This window comes from Salmo trutta, chromosome 2 (assembly GCF_901001165.1).
Source record: "Salmo trutta chromosome 2, fSalTru1.1, whole genome shotgun sequence".
Classification (NCBI taxonomy): domain Eukaryota; kingdom Metazoa; phylum Chordata; class Actinopteri; order Salmoniformes; family Salmonidae; genus Salmo; species Salmo trutta.
Window position 1 is genome coordinate 28,659,190 of NC_042958.1, and position 18,305 is coordinate 28,677,494.

General features: G+C 41.3%; 1 protein-coding gene across 2 annotated transcripts in view; it reads right to left on the bottom strand.

Moving 5' to 3' along the window:
* Nucleotides 1–18,305, bottom strand: part of LOC115154013 (cadherin-12-like) — a 271,441-nt gene that overhangs the window by 153,435 nt on the left and 99,701 nt on the right. Inside the window, exon 2 of one of the 2 annotated variants that reach the window (XM_029699780.1) lies at nt 13,839–14,266. In XM_029699780.1, coding sequence (XP_029555640.1) covers nt 13,839–14,084 — 246 coding nt within the window. In that variant the 5' untranslated portion in view covers nt 14,085–14,266. Of the gene's footprint in view, nt 1–13,838; nt 14,340–18,305 lie in introns of those variants that run through there. The other variant, XM_029699788.1, reaches the window with a different exon arrangement.

An 18,305-nucleotide genomic window follows, 5' to 3' on the forward strand; every position in this document is an offset into this window, starting at 1 on the left:
TCTGGACCTAGTTTTGTCCCATGGAATAAATGATGTGGATCTTAATGTTTTTCCTCATAATCCTGGATTATCGGACCACCATTTTATTGCGTTTACAATTGCAACAAATAATCTGCTCAGACCCCAACCAAGGAGCATTAAAAGTCGTGCTATAAATTCTCAGACAACCCAAAGATTCCTTGATGCCCTTCCAGGCTCCCTCTGCCTACCCAAGGACGTCAGAGGACAAAAATCAGTTAACCACCTAACCGAGGAACTCAATTTAACCTTGCGCAATACCCTAGATGCAGTTGCACCCCTAAAAATTAAAAACATCTGTCATAAGAAACTAGCTCCCTGGTATACAGAAAATACACGAGCTCTGAAGCAAGCTTCCAGAAAATTGGAACGGAAATGGCGCCACACCAAACTGGAAATCTTCCGACTAGCTTGGAAAGACAGTACCGTGCAGTATCGAAGAACCCTCACTGCTGCTCGATCATCCTATTTTTCCAACTTAATTGAGGAAAATAAGAACAATCCGAAATTTCTTTTTGATACTGTCGCAAAGCTAACTAAAAAGCAGCATTCGCAAATGGAGGATGGCTTTCACTTCAGCAGTAATACATTTATGAACTTCTTCGAGGAAAAGATCATGAACATTAGAAAGCAAATTACGGACTCCTCTTTAAATCTGGGTATTCCTCCAAAGCTCCATTGTCCTGAGTCTGCACAAATCTGCCAGGACCTAGGATCAAGGGAGATACTAAAGTGTTTTAGTACTATATCTCTTGACACAATGATGAAAATAATCATGGCCTCCAAACCCTCAAGCTGCATACTGGACCCTATTCCAACTAAACTACTGAAACAGCTGCTTCCTGTGCTTGGCCCTCCTATGTTGAACATAATAAACGGCTCTCTATCCACCGGATGTGTAGCAAACTCACTAAAAGTGGCAGTAATAAAGCCTCTCTTGAAAAAGCCGAATCTTGACCCAGAAATTATAAAAAACTATCGGCCTATATCGAATCTTCCATTCCTCTCAAAAATTTTAGAAAAAGCTCTTGCGCAGCAACTCACTGCCTTCCTGAAGACAAACAATGTATACGAAACGCTTCAGTCTGGTTTTAGACCCCATCATAGCACTGAGACTGCACTTGTGAAGGTGGTAAATGACCTTTTAATGACGTCAGACCGAGGCTCTGCATCTGTCCTTGTGCTCCTAGATCTTAGTGCCGCTTTTGATTCCATCGATCACCACATTCTTTTGGAGAGATTGGAAACCCAAATTGGTCTACATGGACAAGTTCTGGCCTGGTTTAGATCTTATCTGTCGGAAAGATATCAGTTTATCTCTGTGAATGGTTTGTCCTCTGACAAATCAATTGTAAATTTCGGTGTTCCTCAAGGTTCCGTTTTAGGACCACTATTGTTTTCACTATACATTTTACCTCTTGGGGATGTCATTCGAAAACATAATGTTAAATTTCACTGCTATGCGGACGACACACAGCTGTACATTTCAATGAAACATGGTGAAGCCCCAAAATTGCCCTCGCTAGAAGCCTGTGTTTCAGACATAAGGAAGTGTATGGCTGCAAACTTTCTGCTTTTAAACTCGGACAAAAAAGAGATGCTTGTTCTAGGTCCCAAGAAACAAAGAGATCTTCTGTTGAATCTGACAATTAATCTGGATGGTTGTACAGTCGTCTCAAATAAAACTGTGAAGGACCTCGGCGTTACTCTGGACCCTGATCTCTCTTTTGAAGAACATATCAAGACTGTTTCAAGGACAGCTTTTTTCCATCTACGTAACATTGCAAAAATCAGAAACTTTCTGTCCAAAAATGACGCAGAAAAATTAATCCATGCTTTTGTTACTTCTAGGCTGGACTACTGCAATGCTTTACTTTCCGGCTACCCGGATAAAGCACTAAACAAACTTCAGTTAGTGCTAAATACGGCTGCTAGAATCCTGACTAGAACCAAAAAATGTGATCATATTACTCCAGTGCTAGCCTCCCTACACTGGCTTCCTGTTAAGGCAAGGGCTGATTTCAAGGTTTTACTGCTAACCTACAAAGCATTACATGGGCTTGCTCCTACCTATCTTTCCGATTTGGTCCTGCCGTACATACCTACACGTACGCTACGGTCACAAGACGCAGGCCTCTTAATTGTCCCTAGAATTTCTAAGCAAACGGCTGGAGGTAGGGCTTTCTCATATAGAGCTCCATTTTTATGGAATGGTCTGCCTACCCATGTGAGAGACGCAGACTCAGCCTCAACCTTTAAGTCTTTACTGAAGACTTATCTCTTCAGTAGGTCCTATGATTAAGTATAGTCTGGCCCAGGAGTGTGAAGGTGAACGGAAAGGCTGGAGCAACGAACCGCCCTTGCTGTCTCTGCCTTGCCGGTTCCCCTCTTTCCACTGGGATTCTCTGCCTCTAACCCTATTACAGGGGCTGAGTCACTGACTTACTGGTGTTCTTCCATGCCGTCCATGGGAGGGGTGCGTCACTTGAGTGGGTTGAGTCACTGACGTGGTCTTCCTGTCTGGGTTGGCGCCCCCCTTGGGTTGTGCCTTGGCGGAGATTTTGTGGGCTATACTCGGCCTTGTCTTCGGACGGTAAGTTGGTGGTTGTAGACATCCCTCCAGTGGTGTGGGGGCTGTGCTTTGGCAAAGTGGGTGGGGTTATATCCTGCCTGTTTGGCCCTGTCCGGGGGTATCATCGGATGGGGCCACAGTGTCTTCTGATCCCTCCTGTCTCAGCCTCCAGTATTTATGCTGCAGTAGTTTATGTGTCGGGGGGCTAGGGTCAGTCTGTTACATCTGGAGTATTCTCTTGTCTTATCCGGTGTCCTGTGTGAATTTAAATATGCTCTCTCTAATTCTCTCTTTCTCTCTTTCTTTCTTTCTCTCGGAGGACCTGAGCCCTAGGACCATGCCTCGGGACTACCTGGCATGATGACTCCTTGCTGTCCCCAGTCCACCTGGCCATGCTGCTGCTCCAGTTTCAACTGTTCTGCCTGCGGCTACGGAACCCTGACCTGTTCACCGGACGTGCTTGTTGCACCCTCGACAACTAGTATGATTATTATTATTTGACCATGCTGGTCATTTATGAACATTTTAACAACTTGACCATGTTCTGTTATAATATCCACCCGGCACAGCCAGAAGAGGACTGGCCACCCCTCATAGCCTGGTTCCTCTCTAGGTTTCTTCCTAGGTTTTTGGCCTTTCTAGGGAGTTTTTCCTAGGGAGTTTTTCCTAGCCACCGTGCTTCTTTCACATGCTTTGCTTGCTGTTTGGGGTTTTAGGCTGGGTTTCTGTACAGCACTTTGAGATTTCAGCTGATATACGAAGGGCTATATTAATAAATTTGATTTGATTTGATGCTGTGTGGATGTTTTTCATCGGCAGGGACTGGGAAACTGGTCAGTATTGAAGGAATGATGGATGGCGCTAAATACAGGGAAATTCTTGAGGGAAACCTGCTTCAGTCTTCCAGAGATTTGAGACTGGGATGGAGGTTCACCTTCCAGCAGGACAATGACCCTATGCATACTGCTAAAGCAACACTCAAGTGGCTTCAGGGGAAACATCTAAATGTCTTGTAATGGCCTAGTCGAAGCCCAGACGTCAATCCAATTGAAAATCTGTGGTATGACTTAAAGATTGCTGTACACCAGCGGAACCCATCCATCTTGACGGAGCTGGAACAGTTTTGCCTTGAAGAATGGGAAGAAATCCCAATGGCTGGATGTGCCAAGCCTATAGAGACATGTCCCAAGAGACTTGCAGCTGTAATTGCTGCAAAAGGTGGCCCTACAAAGTATTGACTTTGTAGGGCCACCTACCTATGCACTCTCAAGTTTTCTGTTTTTTTGTCTGATCTTATGTTTCTTTCACAATAAAAAAATATTTAGCATCTTCAAAGTGGTAGGCACGTTATGTAAATTAAATGATACAAACCCCCCAAAAATCTATTATAAATCCAGGTTGTAAGGCAACAAAATAGGAAAAATGCCAAGAGGGTGAATACTTTCATAAGCCACTGTATGTTGGGGGCAAATCCAACACAACACATCACTGTGAAAATGCCTTCCTATTATCAATAATAGTGGTGGCTGTATACATGGTATGGGTTTGCTTGACATCGGCAAAGACCGGGGAGTTTTTCAGCATAAAATGAAACGGGGTGGAACTTATCACAGGCAAAATCCTAGAGCAAAATCTGCTTCAGACTGCTTTCCATCAGACACTGGGAGAGGAATTCACCTTTCACAAGGACAAATCTACACTGGAATTGCTGACCATGAAGGCAATAAATGTTCCTGAGTGGCCAAGTTGCACTGTTGACTTGATTTTGCTTGATCATTATTGCAAGACTTGAAAATGGCTGCCTCGCCATGATCCCCAGTACCTTGACAGAGCTTGAAGATTTCTGAAAAGAATAATGGGCAAATATTGCACAATTCAGATGTGCAAATCTTTTGGAGACTTAACTTAAGACTCACAGCTATAATCTCAAAGGTGTTTCTAACATGTATTGACTCAGGGATGTGATTACTTATCTAATCAAGATACACTGAGTGTACAGAACATTAAGAACACCTTCCTAAAATTGAGTTGGCATTGGGCATGGACTCTACAAGGTGGACTCTACAAGCTGTCAAAAGCATTCCACGGGATGTTGGCCCATGTTGACTCCAATGCTGGATGTCCTTTGGGTGATGGACCATTCTTGATACGCATGGGAAACTGTTGAGCGTGAAACACCCAGTAGCTTTGCAATTCTTGACACAAACCGGTGTGCCTGGCACTTACTACCATACCTCAAAGGCACTTAAATCTTTTGTCTTGCCCATTCACCCTCTGAATGGCACACATACACAATACGCAATACTCAATTGTTTCAAGGCTTAAATCCTTCTTTAACCTGTCTCCTCCCCTTCATCTACACTGATTTGATGTGGATTTAACAAGTGACATCAATAAGGTATCTGTCACAACGTCCACAGGTGGCGCCTCTCCCCGTTCGGGCTGCGCTCGGCAGTCGTCATCGCCGGCCTACTAGCTGCCACTGATTTCCTTTTCTGTTTTTGTTTGGTAATGTCTGGTTAGGGTAGCACCTGTTTTGTGTTTAGTAATTAGTGGGGTATTTAGTCTGTCTGTTTTGTGTTTGGGGTTGTGCGGGATTTTTTCGTGCCTGCTATTGTAGGTTGGGGGGGATTTTCTTTTCTGTCCATTTATATTTTAGCGTTTGGGCATTAGGGTTGCTGGGCTGCGTCCCGATATATTCAGAAGACTGTGTTAGTCTTCCTTTATTGGAATATTTTTCCCTGCCTTTTCGGCTTGATATTTTTGGACTGGTTTTTCCTTCATTAAAATACTACGTGTTTCCCGTACCTGAGTCTCCTGCGCCTGACTTCACCACTCCTGCAGAACTATTATTTGACAGTATCATAGCTTTCACCTGGATTCACCTGGTCAGTCTATGTCATAGAAAGAGCAGTTATTCATAATGTTTTGTATACTCAGTGTATATTAGTTTCATTTTTCATTAATTATCTTTAAAAAATAAATATATAATTTTTCTTCCACTTTGACATTACAGAGTATTTTGTGTAGATCCCTAACAATTAAATCCAATTGAATCAAACCTTTTAACACCATAAAATGTGAAGAAATCCAAGGCGGGTGAATACTTATAATTCATACAGTTTCTTGACTGTGTCCAGCTCGCTAATAATCACTGAAATTAAAGCTAGACAGTAAGGGAGCATAAAGAATCCCCCCAAAACAACGATAGAAGACAGTTTTTTGCAAAGTTTTACACAGAGGAAATATAACACATTTTCAGTGTGGCCCTTCGGAGCTTGATGAAGACCGAATGTGTTCCCCAGGGCAACATTAGTTTGACACTCCTGCTTTATACTGTACATTGTGGCCACCTTAAAGTCTTTTCTAAACCTTACACTTGCCATGGTTAAGGTTTTTAATGATTTGATCTAGTATACTGCACTGTATGATTATTTAAAAAGCCTTAGCAACTGCCCACCTATCATGCCATTCATATTCCTATGAAAAGGACATAGGCCTGCAGTGTGGTTCTTTCAGGGAAACCAACACAGGGGTGTCCCACTGAGCCACAGCCTTTGTAAATACACCATGAGCCCAGAGACCAGGACAGCTTTATGTGTGCCCAGTGAAACCCATATCAAACTGATTGGGGTGTTTGTGATCTTGAAAAGACTCTATGTGATCTCTTGTATACAGAAGTCACAACACACACACACACACTGTACACACAGGCACATACACCAAGAATGAGAAAGAGAGAGGGGGAGAAAGATTGAGAGAAAGAGAGATGTACACTGCTCAAAAAAATAAAGTGAACACTTAAACAACACAATGTAACTCCAAGTCAATCACACTTCTGTGAAATCAAACTGTCACTTAAGAAGCAACACTGATTGACAATAAATGTCACATGCTGTTGTGCAAATGGAATAGACAACAGGTGGAAATTATAGGCAATTAGCAAGACACCCCCAATAAAGGAGTGGTTCTGCAGGTGGGGACCACAGACCACTTCTCAGTTCCTATGCTTCCTGGTTGATGTTTTGGTCACTTTTGAATGCTGGCGGTGCTTTCACTCTAGTGGTAGCATGAGACGGAGTCTACAACCCACACAAGTGGCTCAGGTAGTGCAGCTCATCCAGGATGGCACATCAATGCGAGCTGTGGCAAGAAGGTTTGCTGTGTCTGTCAGCGTAGTGTCCAGAGCATGGAGGCGCTACCAGGAGACAGGCCAATACATCAGGAGACGTGGAGGAGGCCGTAGGAGGGCAACAACCCAGCAGCAGGACCGCTACCTCCGCCTTTGTGCAAGGAGGAGCAGGAGAAGCACTGCCAGAGCCCTGCAAAATGACCTCCAGCAGGCCACAAATGTGCATGTGTCTGCTCAAACGGTCAGAACAGACTCCATGAGGGTGGTATGAGGGCCCGACGTCCACAGGTGGGGGTTGAGCTGACAGCCCAACACCGTGCAGGACGTTTGGCATTTGCCAGAGAACACCAAGATTGGCAAATTCGCCACTGGCGCCCTGTGCTCTTCACAGATGAAAGCAGGTTCACACTGAGCACGTGACAGACGTGACAGAGTCTGGAGACACAGTGGAGAACGTTCTGCTGCCTGCAACATCCTCCAGCATGACCAGTTTGGCGGTGGGTCAGTCATGGTGTGGGGTGGCATTTCTTTGGGGGGCCGCACAGCCCTCCATGTGCTTGCCAGAGGTAGCCTGACTGCCATTAGGTACCGAGATGAGATCCTCAGACCCCTTGTGAGACCATTTGCTGGTGCGGTTGGCCCTGGGTTCCTCCTAATGCAAGACAATGCTAGACCTCATGTGGCTGGAGTGTGTCAGCAGTTCCTGCAAGAGGAAGGCATTGATGCTATGGACTGGCCCGCCCGTTCCCCAGACCTGAATCCAATTGAGCACATCTGGGACATCATGTCTCGCTCCATCCACCAACGCTACGTTGCATGACAGACTGTCCAGGAGTTGGCGGATACTTTAGTCCAGGTCTGGGAGGAGATCCCTCAGCAGACCATCCGCCACCTCATCAGGAGCATGCCCAGGCGTTGTAGGGAGGTCATACAGACACGTGGAGGCCACATACACTACTGAGCCTCATTTTGACTTGTTTTAAGGACATTACATCAAAGTTGGATCAGCCTGTAGTGTGGTTTTCCACTTTAATTTTGAGTGTGACTCCCAATCCAGACCTCCATGGGCTGATAAATTGGATTTCCATTGATTATTTTTATGTGATTTTGTTGTCAGCACATTCAACTATGTAAAGGAAAAAGTATTTCATAAGATTATTTCTTTCATTCAGATCTAGGATGTGTTTTTTAAGTGTTCCCTTTCTTTTTTTGAGCAGTATATTTTGCTTCCATTGAAAGTTGAATAAATCCAATCCATACAGTATATTCCACTAGTATGCTGTTACAGCAACATTGGCTGCCTTTTTCAAAGATTGAAGGTCTCGTAAATTGCTCAACATCATAATCAAAAAATATCTGCTTTCATTCTATCACGTATGACTAAAGTGCTGGGAAAACAACATACTGTACTTTTTTTTGTTTTTATATATTTACTTCGCCCCAACGTCAAGCTGTAGTGTTCACTTCCCTATCAACTGTTGTCAAGGGAATACTGTGACATTACACATGTTCTAAGTTCTCACTGAACAGGAAGTACCATCCATATGAAAAAATAAAAACAAAAATGACAAATGAAATTGGTTACATGAGAAGAAAAAAAAATTGGCCCAAAAATGAATTATTTTAATTTATTTAATACATTTTGAATACATCCAAATATATATTGAAATTTGAAAGCCTGTTATATGAAATGAAGTGCCGTTTAATATAGACCACATGTAGAATTCAATAAATCTGATTTTTTTTTATATGAATAAAGACTTGCTAAAGTGCAGAAATGAAGCATTTTGACACATCCCTCCATGCACCCTCGGTGACTTCTAAGAAGATTCTAACCCACTTACCCCCAAGTTTTCACCATAATTGTAAAGCCATAGTTATTTTGTTGCTTTGAAAAATGTGATTCTGAAGATTATTATTTATTTAATGGGATTAGTGATTCATTTTAAGGTCAACCCTGTTACGTGAACTGAACTCTCGTTTCAATATGGTGAAACTATTCCTTTTTAAATTTATTTTAAAAGAAACATTGAACATCCAATAATCAAATCATGGTGGAAAAGTAGGTTAGCTGGTTCTACTCTTTTTGGCCATTTTCTGGTGTTTTGTGGTGAAAAACTGAGCAGGTCGAGCATGACACGTCAACCCTGTTACACATAGATAGACAGGCTAGAAACGTTTTAACAATGTGAATCTTGCATTAAATTGCCACCCCCTGTTGCATACAACAAAATGTCATTCCCCCTGTCAGAAGAGGATTCACGGCTGATTTAACTAGTAATTACCAGTTGGCGGGCCGTTCAAGTGGATTTTTCTCAGATGTGGTAAATTCCCACTTCCCACTTGGTTATAAACACAGCATAACAACGCTAACCATCCACTGTAGAGCTGTATAATACCACTAATTGGAAGCACAAGACCTGGACTTACAATGTGACATTTTGTGGAGTGTTGTATGATGTATAGATTTTTATAAATCGAAACAAAATCAAATTAAAATAATAATAAAAACAGCCTAGTGCCTGGTCTCACTAGATTGTTTTTCATTATTTAATCAAGAGAAGCACTTACTATAGTACTTTTTTTATACCTCTTAAGATGGGAAAAATTGTTTTTTAGGAAGTTGAACATGTGCTCTATATGACAGGATGTAAAAATGTGTATTTCTTTTTACTCACATCACAATTTAAATTATATCCCTGCCAAAGTTTTGGTTTGGTGGCCCCAAAAAATATCCGCATTGATCAATACCTAATGAGTTATTTAAGAAGCCAAATTAGAAACCACTTTGGCCACCATGTAGACTAGATGTCATAGCAATGCATTTCTGGAATATTGTCAGGCATTACATGCATTTTTAGCATAAAAGTATCTACATCTACTTGAAATACATTTTACATGACATTAAATATATTTCTTTCCATATGGGCACTGTATATACAGTACAGTGGCTTTATGATAGCTAGCTTGCATGTCATTTCTGACAAACACATTGCATTAAGTGGACCAAAACAGCCTGGTATGTCAGCTACTCTCAAACTACAACTTTTGTGGGACACAGTCATTCATAACCATTATCGTGATGTCTGCCAAGATGGCAAAAATAAATGTTATAGAGAGAGAGTGCATGCTGCTGAGTACAGCGGGGAGAGTTTAATAGTGATTGAGAAGAAGGAGCAGGACTTGATTTATGGCCTAACAACTGATAGCAGTTTTTCTTGCAGATAGCCATTGCTCAACATTGGGACTGTAAGACATGATCTAATTGTTGAGTGTATCAGTCTTGTTACATTATCCCCCAAGGCTCTCCAGGCCTTTATTTCCTTGTAATAAAATGTTAAATTGTTGATCTGCTGCATATAGCTGTTTTTGTTACTAAGGCAGTGGTGTTTTTCACAGCTTGTACAGACAGTAATGTAATCCCATAGATAGCAAACTAAGTTATTTTGTAATCAATGAAGGAAGATTTATGTTTGTATTTAATGTATCAAGTGAATGCATAACGGATTGCCCTCATAAAGTGCTGTGTGAAGGGCATTATAGACCAGCATAGAATACCATTTTTGTTTTACTGTTTTAAATCTCTGTATATGGAACATTGCAGAAATTATGCTTTAGGGGTTTGCTAGTACTCAAAGTAAAAACAATGCAATGCCACAAATGCTATTTATTTTTGCATAAGTAAAGTCGAATGCATGCAAGTCATTGTTGTTTTATTGCGTTTATTCCTTTGACACATTGACAAGTGAAAATGCAAACGTAGATTTTTCCTCCTCTGGCTTGTCACAGAAGAAAACAAACGTTGCTTTGCTTGCATTCATTATTCCGAAATAGACGAGAAGGCAGTTCTTGTGAAGAAGTCTTAAAAAATTCCTTTCAGAGTTCCCTTTCTTCCCTGCCATTCCCTACTCCAGTAATATAACCATTTTATTCACCACAGAACTGTAGCCTTCATTTATTTGGATTGCAATACAAGTAGATGCAAACATGAGGGATGCAGTGTTATGGAGGTTTAAACAGGGGGCATCTCATTAGACTTTTTATTTTAAGTAAGATGGATAATGCTCATAGGGATGTTGTTGCTTTGTTATTCTGTTTTGGTTGTCAGAGATCGCCCTTTTGTGTTTTGGCCAGTGCAAGAGAGTGTTGTCATTACTTTCTTGGCAGGCACACTTCTCTTGGACCAATTTCGATGTCTTGTCTAAATTGGAAAGCAGAACCCATTCTGTAAATTAATTCGGATCTTTGGAATAAATCACAGCAGCTCTGAATTTTCCTCATAAGGCCTCCCCAAGTTGTGAATTCATGACATCCCAAAAACGTTTTCCCATGAAGCCTTGGTGACGTCATCTGAGATTATCAGCAGGGCAAGATGACACAAAACCTATTCATCATACTTAATTTGGAGTGAACATGTACAAGAGTTCTTTCTCAACCTAACCCATGGAAAACATTCACAAGATTGAATTATCTCTGTCTCAGCAGGGGTATAATCAAAGTCCCATTAAGATATGATTTAGAAATAAACAAGAAACTCCTAGTCACTGACCAAACCGTAAAATAAACAAAATAAAACAGTGAGTAGCAGCAGTAACACCCTGTGTTTATTATCTATGCATAGTCACTTTACAATTACCTCGACTAACCTGTACCCCTGCACATTGACTGGGTACCGGTACCCCCTGTATATAGCATCGTTATTGTTATGTACATGTATTGTATTACTTTATGATTATTTAGATATTTTTACTCAATTTTATTTAGTAAATATTGCATTAACTCTATTTCTTCAACTGCATTGTTGGTTAAGGGTTTGTAAATTAGCATTTCACGGTAATATACCTGTTGTATTCGGCGCATGTGACAAATAAAATTTGATTTGATTTGAGCAGCAGAGAGGAGACCTGGTCTGCTTACCAAATTGTACCCTATTCCATATTTAGTGCACCCTGTGGGCCCTGGTTAAAACTAGAGCACTATATAAGGAATAGGATGCCATTTGGGACGCAACCCAGGTCTCTTCTCTGCTGCTCATCCTGTGTCTGTTAGTACAAGTAGCTAGGCGAAGTGCATAAACAAGCTGGTTGTTGGATGTTGGTCAACTTTGCAGCAATACATTCACATCAGAACACAAACATAATTACTATACATTAAATTCTAGAATAGTGTTCTGATGTGAATGTATTGCTGCAAAGTCTAGTCTTGATGTATTATAGAAATTAATTCCAGCCGCATTCCAGCCCACTCTGGAAAATAAAACAGTAAAACAATAAACCATAATTATGGATATATTATGGATACAGTATCTGTACGAAGACTGTGCTTGATCTAAATCCCTGCAAGAAAAGCCACTGTCTGACACCCAGTTAATCAAGTGTCCATTGTCTAGGAAGCATACACTCCATTGGGTCTCTCATCCCGTGACACTGTATTTATTTGGTTGCAGCAGATTATCCCTCTTTAAGATTGTCCCACGGAAGGTCGAGGGACTTGATCTCCAAATGCCTTTGATATGGCAGAGAATCAGTCAATTATTTTGAAACGGTGCAGCGGCCAGGGATTAAGTGATTTAGGAGTGCAGCAGATAGACAGTACCCGGGCTGCTTTAGCCTGTGAGACTTCCACAAACAGTGCAGCACGTCAGGGCTGATTGCAGTGGCACCGGGGTAGATAAGTCAGTCTTACTATTATCCTACCTAAGCTAGGGGTGCCAAATTACAACTTCAGCCTTAAAACCCCTCTGAGTTTAGGTAAAGGATGTCTTAAGCCAGAGCAAGGAGAAAAAAAACATATTGTGAATTGCAGACTTCATGCAGTACACTACACGATTTTGGCCCCAATTTAGCTGTCCCAAACAAGTTTTTGAGATAGGAGACAAAATCCCCATGTCATTGCCTACTCAGGGCACGTGGCGATCACCGACACTTGTTTAATGTGAGCGGGTCAGAGATGCAATCTGAGGGCTACCGATCTCATCTTTGAGCAGTCCCAGATGTCCTGAAATTTTCAAATGTTGATTTTATCAGCACAAATGGTCTTGTAGTGTGAGATGTGCAACGACAAGTTTTTAGAACGGTGATCAGCAATAGCCAACGATAGCTTGCCAGAGAAAAACTCAGTGAGATGATGACGTTGTTTCACATCACCCAGAATGTGCGGACTCTCGAGCAGGAGCAAATACTACTAGTATGCGTTTGTACTTCCCTTTAACCAAAGCATCAAATCGTTACAGATCTGAGGTTCACAAGCAATGTTATTAAATTCAAAATGTTGGCTAGATATTTCAACTCTGTATGGCAAGTGTGAATGTCTGACTGAATGTTTATGAGGCTGCTTTGAGCCACAACTTGTAGTTACATTAAATCTAATCAATTTTTTTTGCGAGACAGCGTGGTATCGAGAATCCTCACGACCAAGTAAAGAATCTTTTAGTGTGTGACCACCGTCTGTGCCACATCGTTTAGTGTGCTCACCACTACGTTGGCAACACAAAAAACTTCAGGATAGACGGTTGTTTAATATGAGAGGCTCATTGATGTTAGGATTTTGAAAGTTGTGTAGTCTCCACCCGGCTTTAGTCTATGAGGTGCGTGTCCTCTGTCTTTTACTGCTGTCAGAATCCTCCCTCCCTAGTCACTAGGATGATCTGACGGATTTACAAGAGCCATAATTTAAATGTATTCCTGCCGGGTCATTGATCCACTCACCACACGAATGCTGCGTGTAGCTGCAATAAAAATGTCTGTCCGACATTGAAACATTGGCATAAATCCCAAAAAGAAAGACATTTTTCATATATTTTTCTTTCATTCATATCCTAATACACTCATAAAAAGAGACATTTTCCAAACACAACCCATCATGAGATTAAAATGGTCAGATGTAGCTCCAGGAGCGAAGCTAAGTAAAAAAGTGACAATTGGTAGTAGCGGGCTATGTCAAGGGACATAGAACTCTATAATTCAAACATGCTCTACTCCTGGTACCACTACCAACATAGCTCTTCCTTCTCAACTCCATCCCACTCTCACCCTCATCAATTTCTCCCGAGCTCTTAGCTATATGAGTTATGACACACTCCCATGCAATAAATAACACAACGTAAAGCATCCTTACCTTGCCCACGTACTGTGGGTCTGACCCCATGTACTCCTCCAGCACGAAGAACTGGTTCCATACCCAGCCCCTCTTGACTCTCTGAAACCCAGATGCCCCATTTCTCATCGGGCCCACCAGGCTCCTGGGATGCTCCTTTCCCAGACTGCTCCTGCTCAGCGGTGCGCCTGGCGGGCGTACAGGAGACAGGGAGCCTTTGTCGAAGACAAACCAAAGGAACAGTATCAGGCAGTTCCTTGTAAGCATTGGCGGTCTGTGAGTTTGAGGTCTCCAAGTTAAAGTCCCAACAAATGGAAAGCCAGATCACAACAGAAAGATGAAGGGATGCTGAATCCGTGGTGAAGGAGTTGACTGGACACAGCCAAGATTATGAGTCGCTGGCCGGGGTGGGTTGCCTGTCACGTTCAACAATTAATGGAGCTCATCACCTGGAGGAGAGAAATCAGAAAGAAATGTTAAGCTGCTTCGCCTGTATCCTTTATCTCAGTCACCTGTTGAGTAATGTTAATGTGCCCCAATTACACAACACACAGAAAACAATGCTTGTGTCAAAAGATGGCAACTAATTCTGAAGAAGAACTTTCTGCATTTTTGCTCAAAATGTCACCTTGAGTATAACAGAGTATGGAAAGAAATGACTATGGATGATCTTATAATTATGCCATAACAATTACAATTCTGTAATTTGACAGCAATACACACCTTTTATTTATTTACATGTTTTAATTAACTAGGCAAGTCAGTTAAGAACAAATTCTTATAAGACAATGACTGCCTACCCAGGCCAAACCCGGACAACGCTGGGCCAATTGTGCGTCGCCCTATGGGACTCCCAATCACAGTCGAATGTGATACAGCCTGGATTCAAGCCAGGGACTGTAGTGAGGCCTCTTGCACTGAGATGCAGTGCTTTAGACTGCTGCGCCACTCTGGAGCCAAAGTGAATGAACACTTTGGAGATTAACAACAAATAATTCAACTCCCAGCTCCCGTCCTACAGAATATTTTATTTGTCCCGATATGATATTATCTACATACTCACTTTACTGTTTCCACTGTATTTTCATTCAAATGCCATTTCAGCTATTGGAGATGGTTTAGAATTCCAAATGCGGGTGTGTGCCTATCTGGTAATGTGCCATACATGCTTGAATGTGTATCTATTTTGCTATCATTCCTGCTTTATCCATCCAGGATATTTGTTAAAAAATGTAACAAAGTGCATAGTAGAGTGTCCTTTTCAGCAAGCATCACTTGATACATGTTGCCTCCTGATAGTTTCAGAAGCTCTTAATAATAGCCTTTTGAAGTGAACACATGCCAAAGGTACAATCTTATCATGTTTCCAGGTTTGCACGCAACACATCATAGGTTAGCAGGTGGCTACTACCTATGATGAAATAGAGAAACTATGCATTTTTTTATCAGAGACCTTCATGGTGAAATAATCCATCAAAGGTCTAAATTCACACCAACCGTAAGGAATAAAGATTGTGACTTAACTTATAAAACGAACAGCAGATTTCCCTTCTTTTGCTATAAAAGGGAGCGATCACAATTTAATTGAGGATGCCTATTTTTGGCAAAGCAGTGTGCCACATGAAAACAACTTAATGAATAGAGACCATTACTTGTCCCACTGCCTCTACAATCATTCCAATTACACACTGGAATGAAACGTTGTAAGTGTGTCCCAAATGGCACCCTATTCCCTTCATAGTGAACTATGTTTGTCCAGAGCCCTATGGGCACTAAATATGAAATAGGGTACCATTTGGGATACATCTGGAGCCTTCTCCCCCCCAAAAATACTAAATAAACCCATCAGATAAGCTATCTGCTGTTCTGTGCTCTTAAATAACAGGCTCTGTGCAATTGGATGTGGGCTTAGTAGACTGTGGCGATGCCCGATTCAAAACAAAAACAACAACATATCAGACCAGTGTCAACAATAACAGAAAGAAAACATATCAAACCAGTGTCAACAGAGAGAGCCAATACTGTGTTTGTTTTTCAGTGTCTCTCATTCCTCCAATTATCACAGTCCAGTATTCACATCAACTAATACATGATAAATACTACATAATCCTGCTTTCATATCACCCATGCTAAGACATGCTTTACAACGATTATCCATTCAACATGGCCATGGGCTAGTAGTGTAGTTTAATTGCATCGTGGTAACTTAAAATGTGTACACAAAGTACAATAATGAATTGAAATACCCTCGATCCTAAGCGAATATGTTATCACAAAAGAATGTATATATAATATACTGTATATTTACACAAACTATACGTAGTTCATAAAGCCTTATTTTGAGGGCCTAGTTGTTCGCTAATACATGGGCCTGAAACTCATACACAAAACTACACCCATCATTATCATCTTTCCTGGTTGTAGTAGTTTTTCCTCAAAAAAAGCAGGGAATCTGAATTCCTTCAGACAGGAGTTTTGAGGTATAATTATGTACTCATTGCTGAAGCTCTCAGAACCCTTTACCCACAAACAGTACATTTACGTTGAACTTGACAATCTTCAGTATATGTGCTGTACATTATCCAATTGAATCCAGAAGGACAGCACGTGAATAAAATAACATTTGAGCTAATTAGGCCCAGTCATGAATCCAGTTAAGCAATTGAAAGATTGGATTTCACAAAACCTAGAAAATACAAACAAGATACTGTTGTTCTGGGCAAGTGGGACAAACCATTTTAACCAAACTTTGGCAATATACAGATGAGTGAACAATTGATTTGGTCACAGAGCCGTATAAATGAGAATCAACCGAATGTGTTCAATGCCAATCATAAATTGAGCAACCATTAACATTATTTATACCATGGGCAAACCATTTAAAACACTCAAGCGTTCAACTGTAAGTTGCTTAAGTACTTTATGCTTCAATTGAGCTATGGTCTTGTTACAATGTGATGAAATGCAATGGTGCCGATATACATTTTAATACTTTCTTGTAGTAGCATTTAAGCCATTGGATGCCAAAATAATAAACTAGAAGTCAATAATACACCCGTATTAAGAGTGGGAGTAGGAGTAAAAGCCATGGGAAATATACTCTGAATTGTCCATCAACAAAGGAGACAACTTAGTTTAGGATGATTCAACACCTGTCACACACTCTCTCTTTTGTTCCTTCCTAATGTAGTTATGAGTGATATAATAACGTGAGCACCAAGACTTTAATTGCATAACCACAACCCTCATTGACATCATTGTCTTTGATTAATTTCATAGACTTGTAACATTGGCGTCAGAGGGAGCAAATTATACCAAGGTTACACCCCCATACACCCGGACATTTAAGTTGATACTGTCACTGCAGTATCTTAAAAGTCTAAAGTAATCTGCAAAGTTCCCTTGCAGAATCAGGAGGAACTATCTCGACGAGGTCAGCCCATTGATCAGACAGGTCACTCCTTATTTAACAGAGACATAATGGGAAATGACTGTTCCCATAATTCCTGAGAATTTTGCCTACGCTCCGCTGTGCGTTCCTGGAGGGTGCTTGATGCATATTTAATGAGATAAGTTCATTAGCATGTGTCGGCCCTCGGTGCCAAGCCCTGACCCACCGTGTCTGCCTCAGATAACACCACGCAGCCGGCTGACAGCATTCTCACACATCACCACCCATAATCAAAGAACATATGGCTCACCGAGCTGGTGGCGCAGATTGGGAACCGTAAGAGACTCCCTCGGAAAGTTACTAGTTGTCAAGGCCGTCGTAAACATGACAAACAGATAAACGGTATTGACTCTGGCAGAGTGAAAAAAAGAGAACTGTTATCGGGTTGAAGTTCTCCTTCTGCATATATTGAATTTTTTATGATGTGGAGGGTGATATTTTAATTGTGTCACCACCACAGGTGCATTGCTGGGTGACATGAGTGTCATCCTGAGGTGCAGAGAAGTCAAAGTTGTTTTAATAAGGTTAAGGACACGTCTGGACCAGATTCAAGAGTTTTTAAACAAGACATGACTCTCAGATGTCTTGTAATTTTGTTTATATTACAAAGTTTGGCCATGGTTCTAAGGGGACAGGTGTCAAAGACTTTTCAGAATATGAAATTTAGACATACCATTATATGGTGGTTCTGCCTCCTGTAGCTCAATACACACTGTCATTTCTGTATAACAAATGTGACCCGATTCGGGAAACTAGGTGTATGTTGCAAGCCACAACTTCACAGGAGATCCTTTTGAATATGTTTTTATCAAAGTGTGTTTTTTGGCAGAAATGCCTTCTCGAACATGTCAACTTTAATGTGCCTTAATAACACATTTGTATGCTATCTGTAAATACGAATAAAATTGTTAAATTACGAGCCTTGTTGGTTAAGCCACAGAAAAAGTAAGCAACCTTCCCACTAGCCATAATTGGGCTGGACATGCCAAGACAGGAGTTCGGATTGGTCTGCCATATCGAAGGCTTCTGTCTATTTG